The following is a 26,003-nucleotide window of genomic DNA, read 5'->3' on the forward strand; positions in this document are numbered from 1 at the left end:
GCTTTTAACTGTTGCAAAGAAACGTGACCGAAATACCAAATTTGATCACACTGCAACTTAGAAAAAGAAAGCATGAAGTCTTGTCAAAGTGGGATAAGGATTGAAGAGTTCTTGTGAGCATGCTCGTGGTGGGATTTCCCTGCTGTCGTCTTCTTGTTGTTGTTGTTGTTGAGCTTAGATAATGCTCAGAGAGGCGAGTGAAGGATTACTCGTGTTATTAGGTGTCTTATAGGGACAGTTTAAAGGATTTATAGGATTACTGAACCGTGATAGCCCAAGCTGAACTCAGAAAATTCTATATATTTTTTAAAAGTCTGGAACATCTGGACTGTGTTGGCTTCCAGCTCATCTGCAGCTTGTGTTTCCTGCTAATATCAGTGAGACTGAAGTGTAGAGTGATGACACTGCTGTTTTCATTATTAGATTTAGTGAACACGGAGCAGAAGGGAAGCCTCGCAGACATGCTTACAGTAAAGTTTAAATAAACAGACTCTTATGGTTTGATGCGTTTCAGCTCATATGGTGGGTGAGGTTTAACTTATGAGGTTATCATTAGTTTAAGTCCTTATCCAATTTTATAAATGTGGTATGTTGAAGAACAGGGATTCTGTGGACGCTTGAGTTTTCTGCATTTTGAGATATCCTGATCACACAGAGGACAATCTCTTTTGCAGTGATCTGACATTGACACAGGTACAGTGCATATCTAAATCCAGATATGGATCCAAACAGTCCTTACTGAGTCCTTTAATCCACTTCTCTTCCACCAGCACAAAAAAAGCCATCATTTGAGTATTTAAGTGCCTACTGGGGATGTTTTTCCTCTCAGGGTGTAACAGCCTCTGAATGCACCTTCACACGTTGACTGGATACAAATGATTTCCATTAAAACCCCAGAATGGCTGAGGTTAGCTGCACTTTCACAGAGAGACACAATTTACCAGCAAACACTGACACACACTCAGAATCAGAGGCACCACACCAGCCACACCACCCTCCACTGATTCCCCCGGGACGAACAGATGTAGTACAGATACACTCGCTGTGGGTGAAAGAGGAGGTCACATCACGTGCGCAGTGGCTGGTGGAAGCAAAGTTACTCAACCTTATGAATAAAAAATGGAGAAGGAGAAAGCAGCGATCAAAGCTTTTGCAATATGCATTCATTGATGATTTGATTTCCAGATCAGCATCAGGACAACTGTTCTCTTTGGATGTGATTTGATTTGATCAGAGTATTTCTTGCATTAATAAAGTTATAGAATATGAGTCATTTGTGGAATAATTGCATTCCCTCATAGGGCCATGCTTGTCCAAAATCCTATACAACAAAATCAACAATCTGATACTGTATATCTGTTTAAAATGGCATGTTAGGTGGCAAATAATACACCTTATTGTTGCCTGTGTCATACGAATGTAGCTAAAGCCTCCATAGGCAAAGCAAGACAAGGTGATTTTGCATATTTAACAGGCCTGCAGGATGTGAGAAAACTCAATTACATTGTTCCATAATGTGATAACGATATGAAGCGTGATAAATAAACAATTATTAAGGAGCGCATATTAACTGTAACTCTTAGTTTCTATGTCTATCTGCTGTTCTGCACGATTTACACCAGTGGTGGTACTGGTGGGGTGGGACCCAAACGTGGGTCGCGGAGCTGTTTTCAGTGGGTCGTGGATGTGTGCTTGAAAAAAGAAAGTTGTGGCAAAAAGTCTATGCTGTGCTTTTATTTTGAAGGGCATGGGTTTCCTATCAGGTGCCTGCAGTAGTAGTGTAGTTTATTCACACTACAGTTACATTTACATTCTTGAAACTTGATGAGCCCTAATGTAGCTACATTAATTATTCATTTTTTCAGTTTATTTCTGTTGAAATAGGGCTGCTGACTGAATTAATTGTAGAGGAATATTTTCCTCTTACACTGCCACTTGCTGGTCATTTTGCTCTACTATTATACTGTTGTGTTTTGTGATGTCCAGGTCCAAGCTGCACCATTTTTCAGAAAATAAGAGGTTAAAAAATGTCAGAAATTTGGGTGGCGATTTCTCATTAAGGAGGCGGTGATGGGTCCTGAGGCAAGACCAGTTGAGAACCACTGATTTACTCAGTAACTGTGTTTGCAACATGTCCCTCCTGAATCCAGAATAAATCCAAAAAGGTGGGGTTTTTTTCACCACTAAATTGACACCAATTAATCTGTGGTTAACTGATAGCTGCTTGCATGGAAACGGTGTGGAAGCATCACTGTTATACCCAGAGCTCCATTTAAAAGGTGAAATTTAGACTTTTGTGATGTATTTATTGTGAATGCTCATATTACAATCATTAAGTTGTGATTTATTGCACAGTACTTTTATTTAAACTCTCTGGAGGAAATACTCAGATAGGACAGATAAAAAAATAAAGGTCTTCCCAGGTTCACCAGTTGGTTTGAGATATCAGATTTGAACTAAAAATGAGCAGAGTGCGGAGAAATTGGGTTGAATTCCACAATGTCTTACTCAGCATGTCCTAAAAATCTGATCCAGAGGAACACTGTGGACCTGCCACGTCCTTAGGGTGCCCATAAATCACATTACATGGTGGCACTGGTCTGCCAGAAATGAATGATGCACAAGGTCCAAGTGAGGCAGCAGATCTGTTTGGACATTTGATGTGATTTAAATCTCGGAGCATGCATTATTTCAGACAAAATAAGATCTACAATCACCTCCGTTTCTACACACACGCAAAGACCACCAGGACACATCTACGTCTCTATTAATAAGTCTTTCAGTCTGCAGAGTTGGCTTCACATTAAAGTTATTCCTGAATCCATTCCTCCCCCGTTCCTTCAATTAGCCACCCCAATACCCTCTATTAGCCCTTTCATGTTTTATTCACATTTATTTTTTATTCATCTCATTCGGACACAGAAAGCAGCAGTAAGTCTATTGTTCCATTTTACCAACTGTGAGGTTCATGACCGTCAGTGACGCGGAGATTAACTCCCGACTCGGACTTTGTTTGATTCATAAAGAATGGATTGTTCTGGTCTGAAAAGGTGACTGAGGAAATAAAAAGGAATATTTTAAAGGGACAAAGCAGGAAAGTCAGCTTGACAGGTAATGAATAAAGTCTGCTTTCAATCGTGAACATTTAGCCCTTGTCCTCAAGCATTTCCAAAGCAGCATCCATCATGATCACACACCGTTCTAATCAGACATAATAAGCAGGATTCAAAATCACAACAGCTGCACTCATTTGATGCAAACCTCTTCTCTCTTTAATCATTTCACGAGTAGATACATCACAGCTGTTTGTCCCACGTTGACTTAGAGGAAGAATCCACTTGAAAACACTTGTGAACCTCAGGAGCAGCTGACAGAGAGACAAAGATGACAGTTGTGTTTAAGGGCTCATTTTGTTGTTCACTTGTTAACTACTGTAATTTTCTTATTTCTCTGAGAGACTCAGCTTCCAGTGGAGCTACAATGAAGTCAGACAGCAGATAATGGCAACACAAAATACACAAAAGAAAAGGAACTGGCCGTGTAAACAGAACTTTTAAGACCCCTGAATGAGTTTCCATGACATCAAAACAAGAATTAGGTTTTTGCATTTAACGTCACTTACGCCAGTATCTGGACCAACAATGCAAAAAATGTTATGTTCTTTGACTGCGGGAGCTTCCTGGTGTGCGGATCTTTATATATATTTTTTGATGTTCTTTTACTGCGTCTATTAATTCTTTAGCATCCCAAGTTTGCCATCCCTTTTAATTGTTTTCAAGTCTTCATCTCAGGCTTGAGAAATGGCTATTTTTATCCACTTTGTAGACCACTCTATTCAATTAATCAAAAAAAGACCAGATTCATTGATTGTTATTTTCAGTCCTAGTTCCAACAATTGTAAGTTTAAACAATTCATGTTTTGGTAGAAGAGCATCGGGACATCAGAAAGTAATAAATCAGTCAATACGCCGATGACACTCTGGTTTCTCTTTCTAAAGAAGACCCGCCAAAAAGCAGCGCGGCCTTTTTTCTGCTTGAGGATCTGTCGTTCGACTTCCACACTGTTCTTTTCTCTCAAGGGATAAAAACCTCTTCACTTTGCTCTTCTCATTCCTCCCTTCACACCTACATGCAGAGAACATGAAACACTTTGAAGCTCTTTGAAGCATTTTTAAGGGAAATACAGGAAATTGCTGAGTGGAAGAGAGCGGCTGAGACGCATGCATATCATTATCATGAAACAAAGTAACAAACAGATTGAAATAAGAGCAGAAAGAGCTTCATCTCAATCATCAGTCATTTCTGATCTTCATCTTATAAGTACAAAGTCTGAACCCTTTTTCATGCATCTCTTTGATGAAGTCAGTTAACTGCAGCGTCACATATCAAAGAACTCTAACTTTCTGGCTTCAGATCTGTGACTTTTCCCTCTAATGGAACACAGCAACTGCAGTCTGATGGACTGATCTGAAGATTGGCTTTGCCTCTTTTTGTACTTTGGTTAATTAGGAACATGTCATTCTGTCGGGGAACTTTATGGGTGCTCGTGCATTATTAACTATTGGCATTATCTTGTCAAGGCCCTGAAACACAAGGTACTTTTACAGTGTGAAGAGCTGGGGCTGCGTCTGATTGCCATGTAAGTGCTGCTGGACTCCACCAATGTCATTACGATAAATAATGCACATACTGCATATAAATAGGAGCAATGAGACTGCATCATGCATGTACTCCTAGAAATTACTTACAGTTCTAACTTGAAGCTGCACTACTTTATATGTTAGGAACAGGTCGAGTGAAGGGTCGCTTAAGATGACCAACTTATAAAGCGTTTCCTCTGCAGTTCTCCTCAGCTTGGCAGAGCATTTTAGTGTCGTTAAGCTCATTGTTTTAGTTTAAGTAAAGACAGTTTAGACCAAAAATATTAAAACCGAGCATAATTAGATTCACCATGAAGTAACACGCCCATCTTTCCATTTTTCAGGTTTAAAATGAACGAAGGACTTGAGAACAACTCGACTCAACTGTACGACAACTGGACGTTTTACAACTCCTCGGAGGAGTTCATACCGAGGACCAACATCACATATGTTGGATTTTACCTGCATCAGTCGTCCACAGCAGCCATCTTCATCGTGTCCTACCTGCTCATCTTCCTCGTGTGCATGGTAGGGAACGGGGTGGTGTGTTTCATCGTGCTGAGGAGCAAAAACATGCGGACGGTCACCAACTTGTTCATCCTCAACCTTGCTGTGAGTGACCTGCTGGTTGGGATTTTCTGCATGCCCACAACACTTCTTGACAACATAATTACAGGTGAGCAGGACGATAATTGGAGGCTTTCATTGATTTCATTGTAAAAAAGGGGAACTGTTATAGCTGGCTGTGTGGTTGTATAGAAAGTGCTATTAGTCAATGGGTGGTTCTAACACTTTGGTTCACACTGAAATTCATGAACTACAATTGAAAAATTGGTACAACCAGTCATTGTGGACCAGAGGCTGAATATGAATGACTTTTGTGATAAAAATTTAATCTTGTGCCATCAGCAGGTCAAATTTTCCCCATCTTCAACACTTAATCTCATGACAAGATATCTTAACAAGAAGTACATTTTGGGTGAATTTCGATTAATATTTAGTAAAGTAATCATACAACATGTGATTGAACCCTAATGACATTGGTTAACGCCTGAATTTTCCTCTTGTGCCTCCAGTAGGCGGAAATGTGTGGTTTGAGGGGAATGACTGCACAACGGTTAATTGGATCAAGTTTTAATTTTGTGCCACCCACAGTTCAAATTTCCACTTAACCAACATTTAAGTACATGAAAGCATACTTCATGAATTAATAACCTCATTTAAATTCCTTCAAAACCGACTTTCGTTTTTCCACTGTCTCCTTATTGCTTGGTGTTGGAGTTGCTGTCTCTTCATAAAGGGGGCTGCTTTGCCAGGAGGCTATTGTCATTTCTTGGTATTAAAAGCAGAATTCCTACAGAGTAAACCAAGTAAATGCCCCAAACCTGTCTAATCCCCTTTAGAACAATCTATCAAGAAATCCAGAAGCTGTGCGCAGTCCAAAAATATGTGTGAAGTCCCCCACTGATCAGCCATCCCTCCTGGTCAGAACTAAAGCTCTCTTTTGATCTGAATGACAGAATAATAAAATCAGATAAATCCTGCTTTGAACTTTTCTGTCCCTTTTACATCTGTTAAAACAAGGGTTCCCAACCCCTTGTCCGCGGACCGAAACCCAATAGGCCTTACAAACATTCGCAGAGTCAGAACCGTCGCATGGGCTGTGTGTTTGCAACCACACAGGGCCTCGCGCCTCTAAAGGCACTTCAAAAGTCGCCCAATTCAGCTGGAAAAACCGCCGACCTGGCAACCCTGGCTTCGCACCACATGAAACTTTGATCAAGAAGCCTGATGCCCCTCTAAAGCTCTGTGTTTATCAGTGAAATATATGAACTACACACCTGGAGACGGTTCAGATTAACTGCTAGGATCACACTATGGATCATATGGATCTCGCTGTCCCTTTCGTCAGCTCGTCCCGTATTAAAAAAAAACTTAGATGCAGTCTCCTCACTGAATAAATACAGATACGATCTGTCTGTATTTCCGTGCGTGTGACTGTCATTTATGCGAATGCGTGTCGAACCCCCCCGCCCCCGGTCCGTCAAAAATATTATTGCTACTGTCTGGTCCGTGTAGCCAGAAAGGTTGGGAACCCCTGTGTTAAAACATTTATCTCCATTTTCCAATATAAATGTCTTTATCATCCATATTTTTGGCGTCAGATTATTGCAGCGCTTTTTTAATATTTGATAAATTCCCTTTGTGGCCTCTTCCTCTTTAAATGACGGACAGTTCCTTTAGATTGGATTGTGTGTTACAATATTATCAGATTTCTTGCTTATGAAAGTAATGTCTTTAATCTACCAGCCCAAGACTTTTATACATTTCTAACACTGAGTTATTCTAACAACTCTATGGTCTATTACTTTCATGTTTGTTGCTCCATTTATTGTATTATACGTCCAAAATAAAGAGTATTACATGTTGTTTGGTTGCTGCTTTAGTGGCTCCAAAGAGAGTTTACAAACTGAATGTCTTTTGTTCTCCTGATGAAACAATAAACTATTTTAATTTCCCTCTGGTGCCACCCCAGGCACATATTTACACTTGGTGAGGAACAACGATAAGAGATGCATGTGCTGCTTTTCTCTTCCAACCAACAATGTTGCTCTCTGGCGTGTAATGAAGCATTACAGCAACATTGCTGCTGGCCTTGTTAATCGTATGATTAACCTTCCTCCCTAATCCCTTATTAGTGATATTATTAAATTCGCTGCAGGGCTGCCTTTGTTCTTCAGTTAAGACACCATTAGCATGGATGCAAACCCACGCAGCATGAACGCTGTGATGCTCCTGAAATGACCAATTGTTTTCAGCCTGTGGTTATCACAAGTTGTGTTTTTGTCATGCAGGCAGCAGTCTTCCCGGCATGCGTGAATCAGAACAGAGCTTTTAACAAACTGTGTTTATTGGACTTGACAGTTTAACCTCCAAATCTCCCATGAGCGCTTCTTGAGGCGAGTGAAAGCGGCTGAGAGTTCAGAGTCCTGAGGAAGGACTTAATCCATTCGCTTTAAAAAACACAAAACTGGGCAGATTCATTCAGGATGTTTTTATATCCCGCAACGATCTCTAAGTGTCTTGTTAATGATTTCAAGTGAATAAGAAGAGTTTGTTGTGAATGCAGTGACTGTGTTTCAACTCAGCTGCCTTATTCACCTCCAGAGAACATTTTAGAGGCGCTGATGTGATCAAATAGATAATTACACACAAGAGCAGCATAATTAGTCATTGTCTGAATCAGAACGTGTCAGACCTGATCTAGAGTTTAGGGAAATCTAGCTGGCAGAGGGCTCTGTATGATTAAATCCTTGCGACAATGACGTAACTCAGAATTAAATCCTCAAACATTATGGACAGCTTGCGGCTACCAGAAATAAACAAGAATGAAAGCTTATTAGTTTTGCATGAGATTACAGCATACAAAAATTATCCAAAGTTTTATATAAATCTCTTGGACAGAAAACATCCAACCTCAGCACGTTCAAGAGGAAAGCCGTGAACAGCATCTGCTGCTTTGTGAATGGTTTTGTCGGGCTCCCAGTTTACTTTTTTTTACCCACAAATAACAAAAACACAGAGGTGCAAGTTTAAACTTTAGATGTGTAAACTAAGTGAAACTTCACGTAGAGTTCAGTCAGTTTTAATCCAAATTAAATACAAACTTTTAACAGACAACGTTACTCAGTTGATCTTGATTCTTTCTTTTTTGTATTACAAACCTGCATAAAGTGATGGTAAACTAATCAAACACAAAATATATAGACTCATGCAAAAATAATTCCTCTAAATCATTACACCACTGCTCATCATGTTGGTGTGTCGGACACTCCTGGGCGTCAATCTGTGGGCTTTGGACCTCAGACTGTGTGAGGTTGGATTCTCCGCTGCTCTCTCTTTGTGTCATGGATTTGTAAAGAGCTGCAGGTGTGTGTGTGTCTCTGTTTGACTGAGGATTGTGCCGAGCGACACAAACATGCAGCAGAGAGGGAAGTTTTTCCTTTGGCTCCGAAATCTGGATGTTATTCACACAACCAGTGTTCCCTGAAGGAGGTGCAACACGTCTGTATGGAGGCTGGCCTGTGGTGTACATTGTTTCCATCCCTTAGCGTGCACTGGTTTATAGAGAACGTTCTGTTGTCTATTAGTACGTACACTTGGTACTACACATCAGCATGGGGATCTAGCATCGTGCCTGAGACGCCCCCTGCAGCTAAACTGAGAATATCCGGCCCTGGCAGAGCAGAAACTGTGATGTCTGGCTCATCACTTTCCTGCTGAGAATACAGACTGAGCGACATCCTGTGCTGTCACATTCAGGCATTAAAACTACAAGATCCATGCGGAACAAATGTTCCTAGCTCAAACCGGTTTAAAAAGATCCCTAGGAGCAGCTTTTCCTCTGGTGGTGTGAGTGTGCACCCCACTGGGCATCTGTTCATCCTCACTGGGAAAATCACAGGAAACAGTGTCTGTCCAAAGATAACAGCCTCGCTTGGAAAGCGCTCTCTTTTACCAGGGTTGGTGAAGTAGAGCAAAGTGTGCATGTGCGTATATTTCCCATGCCCTTTGCTCATAAAACATTTGGAACAAGAGTCTTACATGGTAGCATAATAATATCAATAGACTGTAAATGCTTTTTAAGTAGGGTAGCATAGCGCCTCCCAGTATTCTCTTCTTCACTGCAGAAAGAAATCCTTCATGGCATGCAGAGGTAGCTGATAAAGAAATGCTTTTTTTTAGTAATTCCACATCAAAATACCCGTCACCGAGCTTCTCACAGCCAGCCACGAATCTACACCACTTAACCTTGTTCAGCCCCTCGATGGATGCTGCTCTGGCACTCTGTATTTCAGGTACAAGCCCACAGATTTCAGTTTTCAGGGTGCAGGTGCCACATTTGTCCCTGAGCCTGAGATAGTAGGTCTTGTGCACAGGGAGCAACGGGGTTTTCCACTCAGCAGAGCTAGGATCAACACGAGAGTCAATCAGAACTAGGGATAATCCCTCGAGGTGTACGCGCTCCATGGTTTGGACTAAGGCGACTCGCAGGATTCCGTATAAGGGACTCAGTATACACCAAGGGGCAAGTTTGTCCAACCTCAGGGACACTTTCCCATCTAGCATCGACAAGAAACAAAGGACAAAGTGCGTTTTCTTTTTAGGCGAACAGATCTATGGTGGTCCTGCCAAACCATTCCTACATCTATTCTGCTACATTCGGCTGGAGTCTCCACTCTACTGGCAATGGAAAAGTCCCTTGAGTGTCCTTTAATTTCTGGTCTTCACTTTTCAACATACCTAGGATAAAGACAATATCTCACCTTAACGATTGTTTGTTTTCTCAACTTTCAACAAGGGCAGGGGCGACTTGTTGACATAATCGGTAACAGAAATACGCTGATTTGTATAAAAAGAGGGCTGAGTTAAGAGCTGGAGCACAGTAAAGTTATGTGTCACTCATCACTGACAGTCTCCTAGGGCGCCACGTTCTGGGGAGTGCTGGCTTTAACGTTTTGAATGAAGCCCCCGAATGATGTTAAATATAAGCTTTACTTTCCATCTGCTCCGCTCGTATTTTCTGCCACTCTCTCTCTCTCGTACCTCCTCGACCAGTCACTCAATACGCACTTCACGACACAAGTTACGAGAGGAGAGATGTGTTCAGGTCCAGTTGGGAAAAACTCAACCTCCATGGTTTAATTGAGGAGTAAGAAGTAGGCCTCTGTAGTATCTTCTCAAAAAAATTGTTGATTCATGTTTTGAAGTAGTACGTTCTGTTTAATTAGCTCACTCTGCTCGTTTTAAGTAAAAATACTGATCTTCAAGTTCAGAGAAAGGGTTGCTATGACTACAGTGATTAAATTAATCTGTGTCATCCTTTCTGAGGTACAGTAGTTTTCTGATCAGGCATCTGACAGATAGTCTATCATTGTTATTATAATGAATATTATTAATTATTATCATTTTTTTTTTTTAATCATTATTAATATCATCACACAGTGATATGGAAATTAGAGACTAAAAAAAGAATATAATCTTTATAATAATCCATAAATTAGTCGTTAGATTAATCGACTAATGGAAAAAATAATCGCTAGATTAATCGATAAAAAAATGATGTAATATAATAATAATAATATAATATAATAATATAAAACCCTCATTCGACTTCCTCATTCATTCAGCCGTCTCACGCGTGTGTTTGAGCGGTTACTGAATTAAAAGAAGAAACGTTGCGTCTCTGTGCTGCTCTGACCGCTTTGCAAAAGTCTTTTATAATTATGATGAAAAAAATCAAAAGACAAATCTGTGTCAAAGTCATCATTTTTAGATTTTCCACCACCACTGCCGAGAGCACTCAAATAAGACGCAGTAAGTTATTGGATTTTATTTTTTTTAAAGTAACACAATTCAGTTTAATCAACATGAATTATAATGTATGTGAAGTCAGCATCATGTTAGGGATAAAGCTAATGCACATTAAAACAGCCACTGAATGATGTTTCATTAGTTTAATATTTAAAATATGACTGAAGTGCTTCCATGTACGTTTTTCTCCTGCTGGATTGCTCCTAAATGAATATAAATTTTAGCTTCCGGTCGTGATTAAGTATTAAATAAATAGACCAGTTCAAACTTGCAAATTTACTCGAGCAGCAGTTTCTCCCCACGCCGCTTCTCTCTCTTTTGCAGCTGCAGCCATGTTACTTTATTTTTCTAAAAACATGCTCGTATTCGCTGAACGTCTGCATGAGGATTTCGAGCTCCACTGGTGTGACGTAGGAGGACCTCTTTTTGTGTACCGTTGCCATGGTGAATCGTGGTATCGGGGCTCCATTAATGCTGGCTTTTTACAGTCAGCATGCACGCACTTAACTCTGGCTGAACCTACTCAGAGTTGATTGAACTAACTCTGATCAGCTGTTCTGGAACCGAAAACTCAGAGTTTCCTATCTCAGAGTAGATCAACTCAGAGTTCAGGGTTAGACTCACAGTTTGTTGAACCTGCTTTGTGAAACAGACCCCAGGTAGAAATCCAACAGAAACATAGGGAGTCACAAGAAAGTCCAGGTACAGGTCCAGGAAACGGGATCACTGATGAGGATTCGGGATAAAGATGACACTGACACAAGGGAGCACAAAGACTAAATAAACGTGGGAGGTGAAGCTGATTAGACACAAGTGAGACAATCAAGGGCAGGTGAAAACAATCTGAATGGCGGGAAACAGAACAACGGAGGGAAGTAAAGCAAGACATGACATACAAGGGGCAAGAACTACAAAATAAAACAGGAAACACTAGGAACCAAACTTAGGACTGACAGGACTACAAAGTAAAACAGGAAATTCTCTACATTAAATGCACAACTAAACCAGACTAAACCAAGACAGAACACAATATACAAACTAAACTATAAGAACTCATGACAACAAGAGACACAGTGACCGAGGAAAAAGGAAATGATATCAAAACACCAAAATACAATTCAACAACATAACTAAACTAGAATGACTCATGAGCAGCCCTAGTTCCAACTAAACCTTAACTGTATTAAACCTGTTTGTTTCATTCCACTGCTGCTTGCGCTCCCATTAGTGATGTTTGCAAACTAGTGACAAGTTGCTCCATTCCACAATCTCTCTTTTTGAGTGCAGCTTTTTATGTTGCTACGTTCCAAATGTTCTAGCTAAAGAATAAGCCATGGTTGTAGACTTTATGTGTCAGTGTGAGGTCCCTCAGGTGCCAGAGCCTGTCAAACAGAAATCAGAGAAGCATCAGTCTGAAGAGGAGCGTCAAACAGTTTCTGAAGCTCTGGGATTCCACAAAGGCTCAGTAGGCTCATGAGGAAAATATTTATATACATATTTGATCAGGCTGATGACACTTTAAATATTGATAAGACTATTTTGGGGTGGGAGTTGATTTTATTTATTACCTTGCCTATTCCACACAAACAAAAGGGAATTATACAGTCAGCATGAAGGCTTTCCTTCCTTGGACCACTTTTTGTAGGTCCTGACCGCTGCAGACCGGGAACACCACAAGAGCTGCAGTTTTGGAGATGCTCTGACCCTGACCTGACCCTGACCCCTGTCATCTAGCCATCACAATATGGTCCTTGTCAAAGTCGCTCACATCTTTACTGTACGTTCACACCGCACACGAAGCAGATATTCACCTCGCGTTACTCATGCGAGTTTGACCGCCGGATCAAAATTTGCGTTTAAATAACAGGCGAATATTCGCCCTCCGCTACTGGAATGGAGGAGAGGAAGTGGGGCTTATCTCCATGGTTACCAACGGCGTCAGGAGAATCTCGCTGTTGAAAGGCTTTAGCTACACCACATGACGCAAATTCGCAGAGGAAGTTTTTCAACTCACGTGAATTCGTGGTGTGATCATTCCCGTCGCGTCAATAGCGACGCCCAACGCGAATTTGCGCCTACTCTCGTCATTGCAATGACTTTGTATGGAATCTCGCCGCAGATTCGCGTCTATTCGCGTTCGGTGCAAACGCACAGTTACGCTTGCCCATTTTTCCTGCTTCCAACACGTCAACTTCAAGGACAAAATGTTCATCTGCTGCCTGACGACTCCCATTTGTAACTAGATAATCAATGTTCTTCACTTCCCCTGTAAGAGGTCATGATGTTATGGCTGATCAGTGGCTGATAAGTGTCAGTCTATGGTAAAGGGACCAAAACCACTAGGAGAAGATCACTGTTTGAGTTAGAAATAATAAGTCACTGTTTTCTTTTGCGTTCGCTGTGACCTCGGTGAAAGTCTTTGACCCATCTATCCTCCTCATCCTCTTCTGAACGCAGACTTTATCCCTCTTCTTTCCCATGTGGGCTGGAGAAGTTGCTCTGACAGTTTAATATTGCGTCAGATGGGCTTATATTTAAATTAGCTGAGAGCCCGGGGTGTCTAACACAGACTCAGGAAATGAGAAGAGTCTGCAATAGCAGTTTGAAATAGTGAGGATTAAGGCCGTGTGCACACGTACACGGGTATTTCGCAAAACGTAGCTTTTTCTCTGCGTTTCGGCCTTTCGTCCACACAAACACCTCTTTAGGTCACAGAAAACGGATCTTTTGTAAAACTCCAGCCAGGGTGAAGACTTTTAGAAACTGTGTTTCCGTGGAGATGTGTAGACGGGGTAAACGGCGATTTTGGCGATTCTTCTTCTTCTTCTTTGCATGACCGGATTATATCGCCACCTGTTGTGTTTTTGCAATTTTGTTTGGACGGGGATTTTTTTATAACCGTGCTTGTGTGGACAGGTTTTTTTGGGAAACGAAGGAGGCAAAAACTCAATAAGACCCGTGTACGTGTAGACATGGCCTAAGTTTAAAGACTTTTTTACCAGCTATCTAAAATCAATTAAGGAAAAAACACAAATTATTATTAAAAGTAGACACATTTTTGTGTTAAAATGTGTCCTGAGGAGACCTTTGTAAATAAACATTATTAACATTTACTGCACTCCTTGTGCAGTATTTTGTTGGTCTTCTTGTCCACCCATGTATGTCATGTGGCATATCCTCATGGAGAGGCAGGAGGGGGAGGGAGAGCATCATAGGTCATTCCACTTGAATGGCAACCAACAAATATGGAAGTGCTCTGATTTTTCTGACAGCTGATGATCCGACAAACTGAGCAGCGAGGATAGAATGATTTTCCTCAGGGAGGAGACCAAAAAGCCAAGGAACGTATAAAAAAGGAATAAACACCGCTCTTTGGCTGCCAGAAGCTCAACAGTCGGTCAGAGTAGCACATCTCAAAACTGACAAGAGTGGGAGGAACGGAGGAAGCGATGCCTAGAAAGACCAAGTCAAGTCAGGCTGCAGTTTGAAAAACGGCACATGAAAGACTCGGGAGGAGTTGAAAGACTTATTGGTGTCACAGAGATGAAATTGGACTCGCTCAGCTGTAGTTTAAAACGCTGTGTCAGTCAGAAATAAGGCAGAGCTCATCACCAGTCCAACAGTTTAAATACCTTAGTACCATCCATAAAGCGACGTTCATAGAGGATTTAAACCTCCTCTGGACGTGTGCAACCTTATGTGATGTTTTATCCCTCTTTCTGTGTGTGTGGTTTTATTTTTTGATGTTTATAATTTAATGAAAACTGAACGAGAGATCAGTTTCTCTTCTGTCACATTCCTCTGTGATATGAGCCTCTTGTTTGGCCTCTGAGTGCTCTCTTAAGACTCTGCAGCACGCAATCTGCCATTGTCTCTCAAAGAAAGCTTTCATATAACGCTCCATTAGGATGTTTGAGGCACAAAATGCTCTTGTTGACCATGGTGGAGGTTTTGCCAGCTGCAAAAAAAGCTTATTGGCCCTTTGCATCTTGTAATTCACATGAAAGAGGCATCACAAGGAGGAGATGAAAGCGAGGAGTCCTCTATTTGTTTACTCAAGATTTGTGTTTAAAGATAGTGGAAGATGGGACTTTATAATACACTGCATAACTTAAACAGCTTAAAAATAACACAGCAGCCTTTATTAGTGTCACTTCAGTCACATCAATTAATCAATCAATCCCCCGAAGCCCAGCTGAAGATTGTTTGGGAAACAGATTTTTAAAGCGAATTGCTTGTTTTGTGTGTCTTTGAAGGTTCTCAGTCTATTGTGTGTGTGTGTTTTTACTTTTTTAATAACTGTGACTGTTTGTTTCGGATGGGAGGAGACCGCTGCTGATTTAGCTCCCAGGAAAGAACACCAGAATGATGAATGCTGAAACAAGCTGTGCAGCTACAAATAGGATAAGGACAGTTTAGCTTGCAGCCCCTCCTGACATCCGGAGTCTGTGAAAGAAGAGCATTTAAGAAACGTTGATTAGTTTTGCGTCAAACTGCTTTTAGCATTTGTACCAGTTTTATTAGTTTGTAGTTTTTTCGTAGGAAGAGAGCTTTGCAGATACTTTGGCTGTCAATAAAAACAAGGGGAACGATAAGGGTCATTTAAAGACTGAAGTTCACAGCATACAATGTATGCTCTTTTTACAATCACACATAAGTGAACTGCACGAGTGCACAGTCAATTCGACTTGATGACTGCTCGGGGGCAGCCCTACATTAACAAAGAAGTTACACAGAAGTAGTTTTAACAGTAGCAAAAGAAACCCTTAATGATTTGTTTCTTAAAATAGTATTAGCAACAGCAGACTCATCTGTCTCACAGCTAGATTCTGTACATGAGTCAAATGTCGGCTGTAGTTAATGTTCTTGAACAAAACAGATGAGGGGCCATTGATGTGGGTTGTGATACCAGAGGTGCAGGTAGGCAGCTCATGATCCGTCAGCCTCAGGTCACTGTAATTAGCATTTTCTGCCTACGCTGAGGAGGACTTGTTTTTGAAGGAATCAGACTCTACTGTAAGAGCAGGTTTCTGTTTCCACAAGCGGTGTGTGTTCAAGCATTATAATTCCTGCATTATAAATCCTGGTCCGGCCAATCACAATGTAGGCATGTCCGGAAGCATACCCTGCTTTATCCTCCGTTTTGCTGTAAATTGGACCATAATTTACAAACTGAACATCTTGCTGTGTTGAAGAAGACTAAAAAGCAGTGGTTTAATAAGCATGTTTAATCTTTTGTTGTTGGCTTCTTTTTTGAAACCAAGAGGCTCCGCCCATATCTGATATACAGTCTACGATACGCTCCAACCTGGACAAAGCTCCTGATGACTGGACTCTGTTGTGGTGGTCACAGAGAAGTAACAAGTGTTGAGCTTAATGCCAAGACATTTACAAGAGCTGTGTAAAATTATGCTGAAGAAATGCAGACTCAACTAAGAAAGAGTATCTCTACTTATAAGCCTCTTGGCCGTCTGTAATCTGATTGGACATGCTCTGAAAAGTCAGCAGTGACCTGTGTTAAAGACTAAATAAGATGAATTTAAATTTAGATCAGGGAGGAGTGGGAACAAGTAGTGCAGCCACAAGCTTCAGCGTCATCTCTCCCTCTGTAGAAGTGACCTCATTAGCAGTTCAGAATGTGCAACGCTTCACTTATAGAAACATATTTTTTATTAAACCAAGGAAAAAGTCTACTTCAGTTATGGTGTCACAGTTCACAGCTCACCATGATTTCTGTAGAGCAGGGGAAAAAGGTTTGGTCTTATGTTCCACTCAAATACTGGCAAAGTTAGAAACACATAATACACACAAATGTTAGTAATTTTCCATCATAAGACTCCTACCTATTTGGGGCGGGCTCAACAGACCTGCTGAAATGCTCATGTGGAGGCAAACTGTAGTGGGAGAAAAGCACCGTATGCTTAAATCTTGTATTTTTTAAACCCTTGAAAAGTTTCCACTGTGAGGGTTTTGATTTTTAATGGTCCAAATCTTCAGTGAAAGGATGCCAGAACACTGTGAGGAGAAAGACTTGACTTTCAGTTAGTTTTTGTGTCCTTCCGTGCATTAACACATGGGACTTCAGAGATATTTATTAGTTACTGATGCTGTCAAAAGGATGATTGACAGCTCTGTTGACAAATTCGGCTCCTGCAGCCGATCAGTTCCGAAATAGCAGAGTTGAGGATGAACGGTGAGAGGAGACGTAGCAAAAACAATCACTACAGTCATTGAAGTTTCCATACCTGTGAACGTTAACCTCAGACCAACACAAGAAGCTGTTCTGCTGTTAAACACGCCGGCGTGCGGGATCCTTGCTGTTTTTTTGGTAAGTGAAGTGTGTGTTTTAGTTTGCAGAGGTGGATATGGCAGCTCCACCCGCCGATCTCGACTGTGCAGTCTCTGGCTCCATATGACGTCACCATTGCAAGATGGCAGTGCCTATCACAGGGGCTATTTTGGCATCAATTTCGCACAATGAGAGCAGATGGAGATGCCTCGTCCATCTATATATACAGTCATTGTGTAAAGCTGGATCTTTGGAATTTCTTCACGTGTCAGTAGTAGACATGAAAAGGCTATTTTAGTTCACAGGCTGTTCCGACCACGGTTACATTTTGAACCGAATGACTTGTACGAACAGTTTGGGATGATTACACACCTTGTACACGGTGATAAATAACCAGGGGTCCGTTTCACAAAGAAGGTTCAACAAACTGTGAGTCTAACCCTGGACTCTGAGTTGATCTACTCTGAGATAGGAAACTCTGAGTTTTCGGTTCCAGAACAGCTGATCAGAGTTAGTTCAATCAACTCTGAGTAGGTTCACCCGGAGTTAAGTGCGTGCTCGCTGACTGTAAAAAGCCAGCATTAATGGAGCCCCGACACCACGATTCACCATGGCAACGGTACACAAAAAGAGGTCCTCCTACGTCACACCAGTGGAGCTCGAAATCCTCATGCGGACGTTCAGCGAATACGAGCATGTTTTTAGAAAAATAAAGTGACACGGCTGCAGCTGCAAAAGAGAGAGAAGCAGCGTGGGAAGAAACTGCTGCTCAAGTAAATTTGCAAGTTTGAACTGGTCTATTTATTTAATACTTAATCACGACCGGAAGCTAAAATTTATATTAATTTAGGAGCAATCCAGCGGGAGAAAAACGTAAATGGAAGCACTTCAATCATATTTTCAATATTAAACAGATTAAATATCATTCAGTGGCTGTTTTAATGTGCATCAGCTTTATCCCTAACATGATGCTGACTTCACATACATTATAATTCATGTTGATTAAACTGAATGTGTTAGTTTAAAAAAAAAAAAAATCCAATAACTAACGGCGTCTTATTTGAGCGCTCTCGGCAGTGGTGGTGGAAAATCTAAAAATGATGACTTTGACACAGATTTGTCTTTTGATTTTTTTTATCATAAGTATAAAAGACTTTTGCAAAGCGGTCAGAGCAGCACAGAGATGCAACGTTTCTTCTTTTAATTCGGTAACCGCTCAAACACACGCGTGAGACGGGCTGAATGAATGAGGAAGTCGAATGAGGGTTTTATATTCTAGAGGGAGGAGACGGAACGAAACTCTGAGTTTCCTGAAGAAAACCTGCTCACGACCAGGTTAGGTTCATAGAGTCTGTTACTACAGTAACTGACCGAGAGCTTAAGTTACCTCTCTCTGTGAAACAGGCTAGAGTTACCCCTCTTTCTCTGGTTTGAGTTACCTCCCTTTGTGAAACGGAAAACTCAGAGTTTCCCTCATTTTAGGGTTAACAGACTCAGAGTTTTCAATAAACCTGCTTTGTGAAACGGACCCCAGGTTGTTCTATGTAAAAATCGTATCCACACGTTTCTGCAAATTAGACCAATGTTGACATCATGCATATATTTGTTGCGTTCTAACGAGGCTCCGGTGTGATAGTTTCCCTTTCATAATCTGATATGACTGTAGCGTTTTTAAGAGACTCTTTACAGCCAATCCATAATAATAAATCCAACACTCAGTGTTTTCTTGTGATTATTTATCTGTGTTTGTGTTGAAACTGATGCCTTGTGTTCAGTGTATTGACAGTCACACGCTGTGTTCCCTTGTGTTTTCACCAGCCAGAGGCTCTGTTAGAGTTGTGTGCTTGTCTCAAAGAGTGTTTGTTCAGTGAGATAGTAACCCCCCCCCGTCACCTTTAAAAGGTTTTATACTAGCGCTGCACTTAAAATGACGAGTAGGAGAATGGAAATGTCATTAAAAAGAGAAGCTGGTAATGGGTAAGCATTATAATCCTGGAGGGACTGACTTGGTGTAAATGTTCAAAGAATTGAAAGAGGAACGTTTTCAGCTCTATCATCTCTTATCCTGCCGAGCATTTGTTGCCAGGCGGTGGCTAAGTTCCCACCTGCCAGCTGACGTATTGCAGGCGTACTCATAAAACTTTGAAGTCTCAAGACTGAGCGGAGATAACCCAGGAGATATTATCCGGCTCGTTTTTTAAACTCCCTTCAGAGACACAGAAAACATTTTACATCTCTCATAAACTGTACTGCCTGTGAAAAGTAGACTGGATTCTATTTATAAAATTGCTAGAAAGCCCGTTTAAAATTCCTCTCCCTCCTTTGCTGCAACATTTAACATCTTAACTCTCTGATTTAGTCTCTAGCTCGCTCGTACATTTAATAACCGTTGCTCTTACTCCAGGAAAGCTTGAAATCCTCTGTCAACCTTTATTTTAAAGCACATGAGGATTAATCACGTTAGAGAAGCTGAGGGTTATACTGAAGACAGTCTGCAGTGTGTGTTTGTTTTGAGTCAGCCACAATAAGACACCTACGCTGTCAGCACCACTGCTACGAGTCACCAGCAGCCTGATTAAGTCTTTCTAAGAGAGCAGTTTCTCCCCCTCGAGACATTTACACATCATATTACTGCAGATCCCTTCAGCTCTGCACTCTGATGCGTCTGTGGGTGTGAGTCAGTCTGATGCAGTCAGTCTGAATTTACACACGAGGTGCTGTTCTGTCTTCACTTGTTTTGTTGGTTGTAAACCTGCTGAATGCATCTCTCCTGTCAACAGGATGGCCTTTTGGAAGCCTGGTCTGTAAAATGAGCGGCATGGTCCAAGGGATCTCCGTGTCAGCATCCGTCTTCACTCTGGTGGCTATTGCTGTTGACAGGTACGGTGGCTGATTTCAACGCTACACATCCTCTTGCCAGCACCTTCCACACTTGAATTGTACCACAGAAAAAGTCCAATAGAAAATATATAAAACCAGAAGCCACTCAGAGAGCACACCCCCTACATGGCTGAAAAAATCCTTTTTTATTCATGCGAAAAAAAACATTTTTGCTTGCTCTCTTCCCTGACCTTTTATACGTTTCTGAGTGGCTTCTACAAATATGGCTAAAAAGTTGCACAAACTCCAAATCTGACCAAATATAAATTAAATTCTTTTGCTTTCGAAGCAGCCTTCATTCTGTTTGCTGTCTTCACGCGCGGTGCTGACACTGCTCGTCTTGAGTAACAAGCTTACGTCACTGTAGGACAGCTACATCATACAGTCAGCAAACTGCTTCAGCATTACTCAGGTCGCTCACTCCCTCTGTCCTGACAGCTAAATACAAGTATTTTACTCAAATGTTATGCATATATGTTTTACATTTACATTTAAATGAAAAGCAGTTTATGTCCTTGCTTACACTACCGGAATATAATGACTGGTAACCCTCCTGCTGAAACACAGCCCCATTGCTCAGATTACCTCGTGGTAACAGTTTGGTGTTATAATAATCTTTGTACATTTGACTTCAGCACAGAGAACCGCAGGAAAGGCAACGGGTGGTGCATTTCAGAAACATCCCCTGCTGGAGTACAAAACCTGGCCCTAGACTTGTTTCTGTATATGCATCATTATCTACAATACAGATGTCAAGTTAATCAGGAAATACTCATAGATCAGTAATCAATCATCAGCTCCATCCTGATTTGTTCCTCATTCATTCCTTAGTAACAACCCTTTATTCTTTGAAACCATATTGTACATTTTTTGTCATGATCAAACAGTATTGAAAAAGCTGCCCTACAATGTAGAATATTTTACTAAAGTAAACTCAGCACATTTTTTCAATAACATCTGACTCAAGATCAGATATAGACGATGGATTTTGTATTTTTAAGTGTCTCAAATAGTTCATGATAAAATAGAAAAATCTCAAAGACATCTTGAAAAAACATACAAACACCAAAAGTAAGTAACTGTTCTGTTTTTTAACATTAGAAACACATATTAGCATGATTGTGCAGCTTTCTCATATCTGTCTTTACTTATGAAAAAGTGTCCTCTTGGTCAAACTGAATAGCCTAATGGCTGATCATCGAGGCGTCAACAGTTGGATGTAGATCCTGTTCAGTCTCTTTAAAAACCACTGGAGGAAGCTGCAGAAGCTAACAGTGGGTACAGTGCAGTCTGTGGCAGAGAACAGACACATGCAGTGGAGTTCAGCGAGTCTCCAAGCTGTGAAAATGACAGATCTGGTGTTTGACCGTTGCCCCGTCCTCAGACACCAGACGTGCGGTGATGGAGCTCTGTGGCAGTCTGAAGCCACTGGAGGCTGTCTGAGCCTCTGGGAATGACACACACACAAGGAGTTTGAAATGCTGTGACATCTCAAAGTCAAAGTCACCTTCTACATCTATCAGACTCAATATAAGAAGAAGATATGAACTTCAGAGGAGATAAACAGCTCTCTTGTCTGCCCTTTTGGCCAGCGTATACATGCCTAATATAAGATAAGCAACAGCACTTGGCAGTCTTTATCACTGCATCCTCATGTCGCCGTACTCCTGACATATATTATACTTAAGCTTTTTAAAAGAGGGTACATAGGGACACTGCTGGGCGGGGGGGGGGGGGCATGGATGATTAGGGGGAAAGATTTGGAGCTGACAGCTGCATGAGTTGAATGTCAGGTCAAATCAAAGTGCTCTCATGCTCTCCGTAAAAATTCAAGTTATTAGTAGTTTCGACAATGTTGTTAAAGATGGAAAAAAATGAATGTATTGTGTTGATGTTTGTGTATCTGTAAGGAGGGGAGCATAACATATATTATACATGTACACTATATTTTACCATTTTACCACTGGCATTCTTAATGCTACTTTACTTCTTAGGGGGTTCAACATGTATTCATTTTCATCAGGAACATTGTGATTTTCACAATAAGAGCCAATTTAGGATTATTTTTCTGTTAGTTATTTTAACGTTCCTGAGAGACTCTAGAGGAAGAAAACACGCCACACTGGTGACTTTCTCTGTCATCTCTGACTCCAGCAACAGTCAGCTGCACAGTGTGCTCTTTGAATTTTTTCCCACTGAAGTCTGAAAGTGGTGACTAAATCTGAAACAAGTTGTGTTTGAATTTTTGAAGGCTGTAGCGGGGGGGATTTTAAAAAAACATAACTAAACAGCAGGAATGTCCGGAGGTCATTGATGTGGTCAGTCAGACACGTTTCCAGCTCTAAAGTGACAGGGAAGAAGAAGGATGGCTCTGACTTCAAAATAAATATAAGCCACCCCAGCAGCAGGACACCAGAGGAGGAGGGGTCACCTTAACCTCCCACTCCTCACAGTAGCTGACAAACTGAGACTCACTGCTTCAGGCTGGACTGTCACAGACTGCAGGGAGACGCTGTGTCCATGCTGAGGGAAATATACAGTGTACCATGAACACAAAGGAGAGAGGACACCTGTATCAGCTATTCATAAATATTAAAATGTGACATGTAGTGACATGTTAACATGGCATTATCTCTTATGTTTTGCATTGCTCTTCATCATTTGCTCGTGTCTTTCCCAACATAAAAAAAGCTGTTTTTCAGGCATTATTCTTTTTTATTTTGGAGTTTGTAATTTCCTGGAAAACATAATATTTTAATGACTCATCCTGAACTGTTTTGTCCGATGAATGGCAGAATTTATTACCGTTCTAGGTCGGCATCAAAATGTGAAAAAGCTTCTTAAAGACAGGAGCTGGTTAGCTTGGAACACTTGCAAACCCTGTGATTTTCCTGCCCGTCTCCTCACTTTCTTCTGGATTTTCTAATCCCCTGATTCCCCCGGTGATGAAGACTCTCAATCTGCCCATCCATTATATCTATAACAAACACATTATTTGTTTGTTATTGTTTTTTTAATTTGCGTACTTATTCCACATATTTTCTGGTTGTGCAGCTCTGTCTTCTAGTAAGACAGACACACATAGGCAGACAGACCAGTGGGGCTGAATTGCTTGTCGACTGGCTCAGCCTGTAGTCTGTGTTGCATCTTCTCCGCCTTCAGACATCTGAAATGTGATTTTTGGGGGTTAGGGGGTGCATTTCAATGCTATTTGCTTTTTAATACACAAATCAATATCCACAGCAAGTCCTCCCCTGCTACCTTATCTTTGGCTGACCGCCGGGGTCAACCCTACAAATAGGTATGAGACTGACTGACTGACTGTCTGACTGACTGACTGACGGTACTTTCAAACCTGTAGAGAGAGAGAGTTGTGACATCGCAATGGTGGATCACGGAGCAAATTGGACCTCCACTGACGCGACTCTCTGTCTATAAGGCTCTGGATACTTTGTTCAGGGAGTAGGCGGGGCTGCTCCTCCGCCGTCCTCACCTATGTCAGCAGCGCTCACCTGCTTTCATAAGGACAGTCCTTGTAACACATTGCCCACAAAAGCGCACTTTGACCTGATGCAGTCACCCACATACTAGGTTTTGACCTCATCCTGTTTTTACAGGACACACATCAGCATGATGTTTTTTTTTCTTTAGTTTGTGTTTTTCCAGGCTCAAAGGAAAAGTGCTGTTCAACGAAGGTCAATTCAAAATAACAGTCCTTGAAAATCTCAAGTGTTCCATGAACGAGCCTTTATTAAGTCTCAATGACAGCATTGTGTGTCTTTGTGGCAAACACAACCATGCACCTTGTGCACGGTTGTTGGTCACAATGAGGGTAATAAGGGCAGCTGTGTTAATTATGCCGCTATTGGTCTGAAATTGATCTGCAGTAGCCTATATGTTGCACTATACAGTGAAGCCCAAAGAATAAGGTCAGTGTTCTATATCGAAACTGAAAAAAAGGTTAGTGTACCGCAGAGAGTGATCGCAGCAGTTAACAGGACTTGTGCATATAAAGCCAAATCACGTCGTCATTTTGTATCCGCTTCTGTTATTTCATAAATTCTAACCTGCATATTTCTGTTTCCCATGTGCAAACCCATTGGGTCTCATCAACATGTGCTCAAAGTAAACATGGCCTGGACTCATTTAAATGTTTTGCTGTCAGGTAAAATGTCACATGCATCTTCTTTATCCAGTGTTTTTTAATCCCTTTGCAGGTTCAGATGCATCGTCTACCCATTCAAGCAAAAGCTGACCATATCCACAGCCACCCTAATAATAGTAATTATCTGGGTTCTGGCTATATCCATCATGTGTCCCTCGGGGGTGATGCTACAAGTGACCAAGGAGCACACCATCCGGGTGTTACTGGGCTACGACAACAAAACCAGCCCGTTTTACTGGTGCAGAGAGAACTGGCCCAACCAGGAGATGAGGAAGATCTACACCACCGTCCTGTTTGCAAACATCTACCTTGCTCCTCTTTCCCTCATAGTGATCATGTACGCCAGGATTGGCATCACGCTTTTCAAAACAGCAGTCCCAACAGGAGGAAAGCCGGGCCACGACAACCGCCACTCTGTGTCCAAAAAGAAACAGAGGGTGATTAAAATGCTCCTCATAGTCGCTCTGCTGTTCATCCTTTCCTGGCTGCCTCTGTGGACTCTCATGATGCTGAGCGACTACGCCAGCCTGACTGAGCAGCAGTACAGAATCATCAACATTTACATTTACCCGTTCGCCCACTGGCTAGCATTCTTCAACAGCAGCGTAAACCCCATCATCTACGGTTTCTTCAATGAGAATTTCCGCAGAGGGTTCCAAGCTGTGTTCAAGTTCAGCCTGTGCACGGCGGACGGACAGCGGAGGAAAACCTACTCGCACAGGCTGCAGGGGAACTCTGTGCTCCCAGCCAATAACGCACAGACCTCCCTGGAGCCCATTTCTCTTAACAGCCTGGATAAGAACACTTCCAGGCGACTCAATCATGTCACTGAACAGGACTTGGTCATGGAGGACCTGGAGAAGGGCTCTTGCAGCAGCGGGGGTGTGACTGCAGTGTCTATCTGAGGAGACACATGAAGACATTCTTCTTAATGATAAGCAAAGGTTTCAAGAAAATTCACTCAAACTTAAATTCTCCGTTGAGTAAGGATCGTCTGAACAAGTTCAAGTGGCAATTTCAATACAGTGAAAAATATTGCCAATAAATAAAAAGGGCAAAACTAGAAAACTATGACTGTGAAGCAGTAATTTATCCTTTTTACAATCAACACAACCCTCCTGAAACGACTACATGTCTGAAATTAAGATTTAAATCACACGCTTTAAAATGGAATAATGATTTTCCTTACAAACCTTTGCTTATAACCTTTAAGACACACAGTGTATGTTGCACATATTGTGCCATGTTATAAATGAAAGCAGGTTATTTTGTTTGAATTGTAGTAAACAGCAAAACTAAACACAGCTCAGTTAGGATCGGTTGATATAACACTGATAACAGGCCTCTGTCCCGCTCGGTGACACACCTTATGTATAAATGTATAGAGATGCATCAAAAGCCAATGTACTACGATGTTTGCAGAGCACGTTTCAAAAGTCAAGTCATTTCATGTCCTTGTAGATTGGCACAGTAGATAGAACAAACTGCAGAACAGAAAAAACTGCATTTCTCCTCATTAGTCACAACTACTGAAATCAGAAGTACCCTCAAACCTTGGATCGTCAAATCACTTTATCCAAACTATAAACAAGAATTCTTCAAAACAAAAGCTCTTATAAAGTTTTAAACAAAGCTCAAAGACAAAGAGCTCAAA

General features: G+C 41.3%; 1 protein-coding gene across 1 annotated transcript; it reads left to right on the forward strand.

Moving 5' to 3' along the window:
• Positions 1-4,991: 4,991 nt before the first annotated feature.
• On the forward strand, positions 4,992-25,254 carry npffr2a (neuropeptide FF receptor 2a). The gene is made up of 3 exons (XM_069683164.1): positions 4,992-5,316; positions 20,085-20,184; positions 24,402-25,254. Exons 1-3 carry the CDS (start codon positions 4,992-4,994, stop codon positions 25,252-25,254), a joined length of 1,278 nt encoding a protein of 425 aa, XP_069539265.1.
• The last annotated feature ends 749 nt before the right edge of the window (positions 25,255-26,003 follow it).

The sequence above is a fragment of the Semicossyphus pulcher genome, unplaced genomic scaffold (genome assembly GCF_022749685.1).
Source record: "Semicossyphus pulcher isolate SPU_LCO1_2020_fin unplaced genomic scaffold, fSemPul1.0.p SCAF_6, whole genome shotgun sequence".
NCBI classification, from domain to species: domain Eukaryota; kingdom Metazoa; phylum Chordata; class Actinopteri; order Labriformes; family Labridae; genus Semicossyphus; species Semicossyphus pulcher.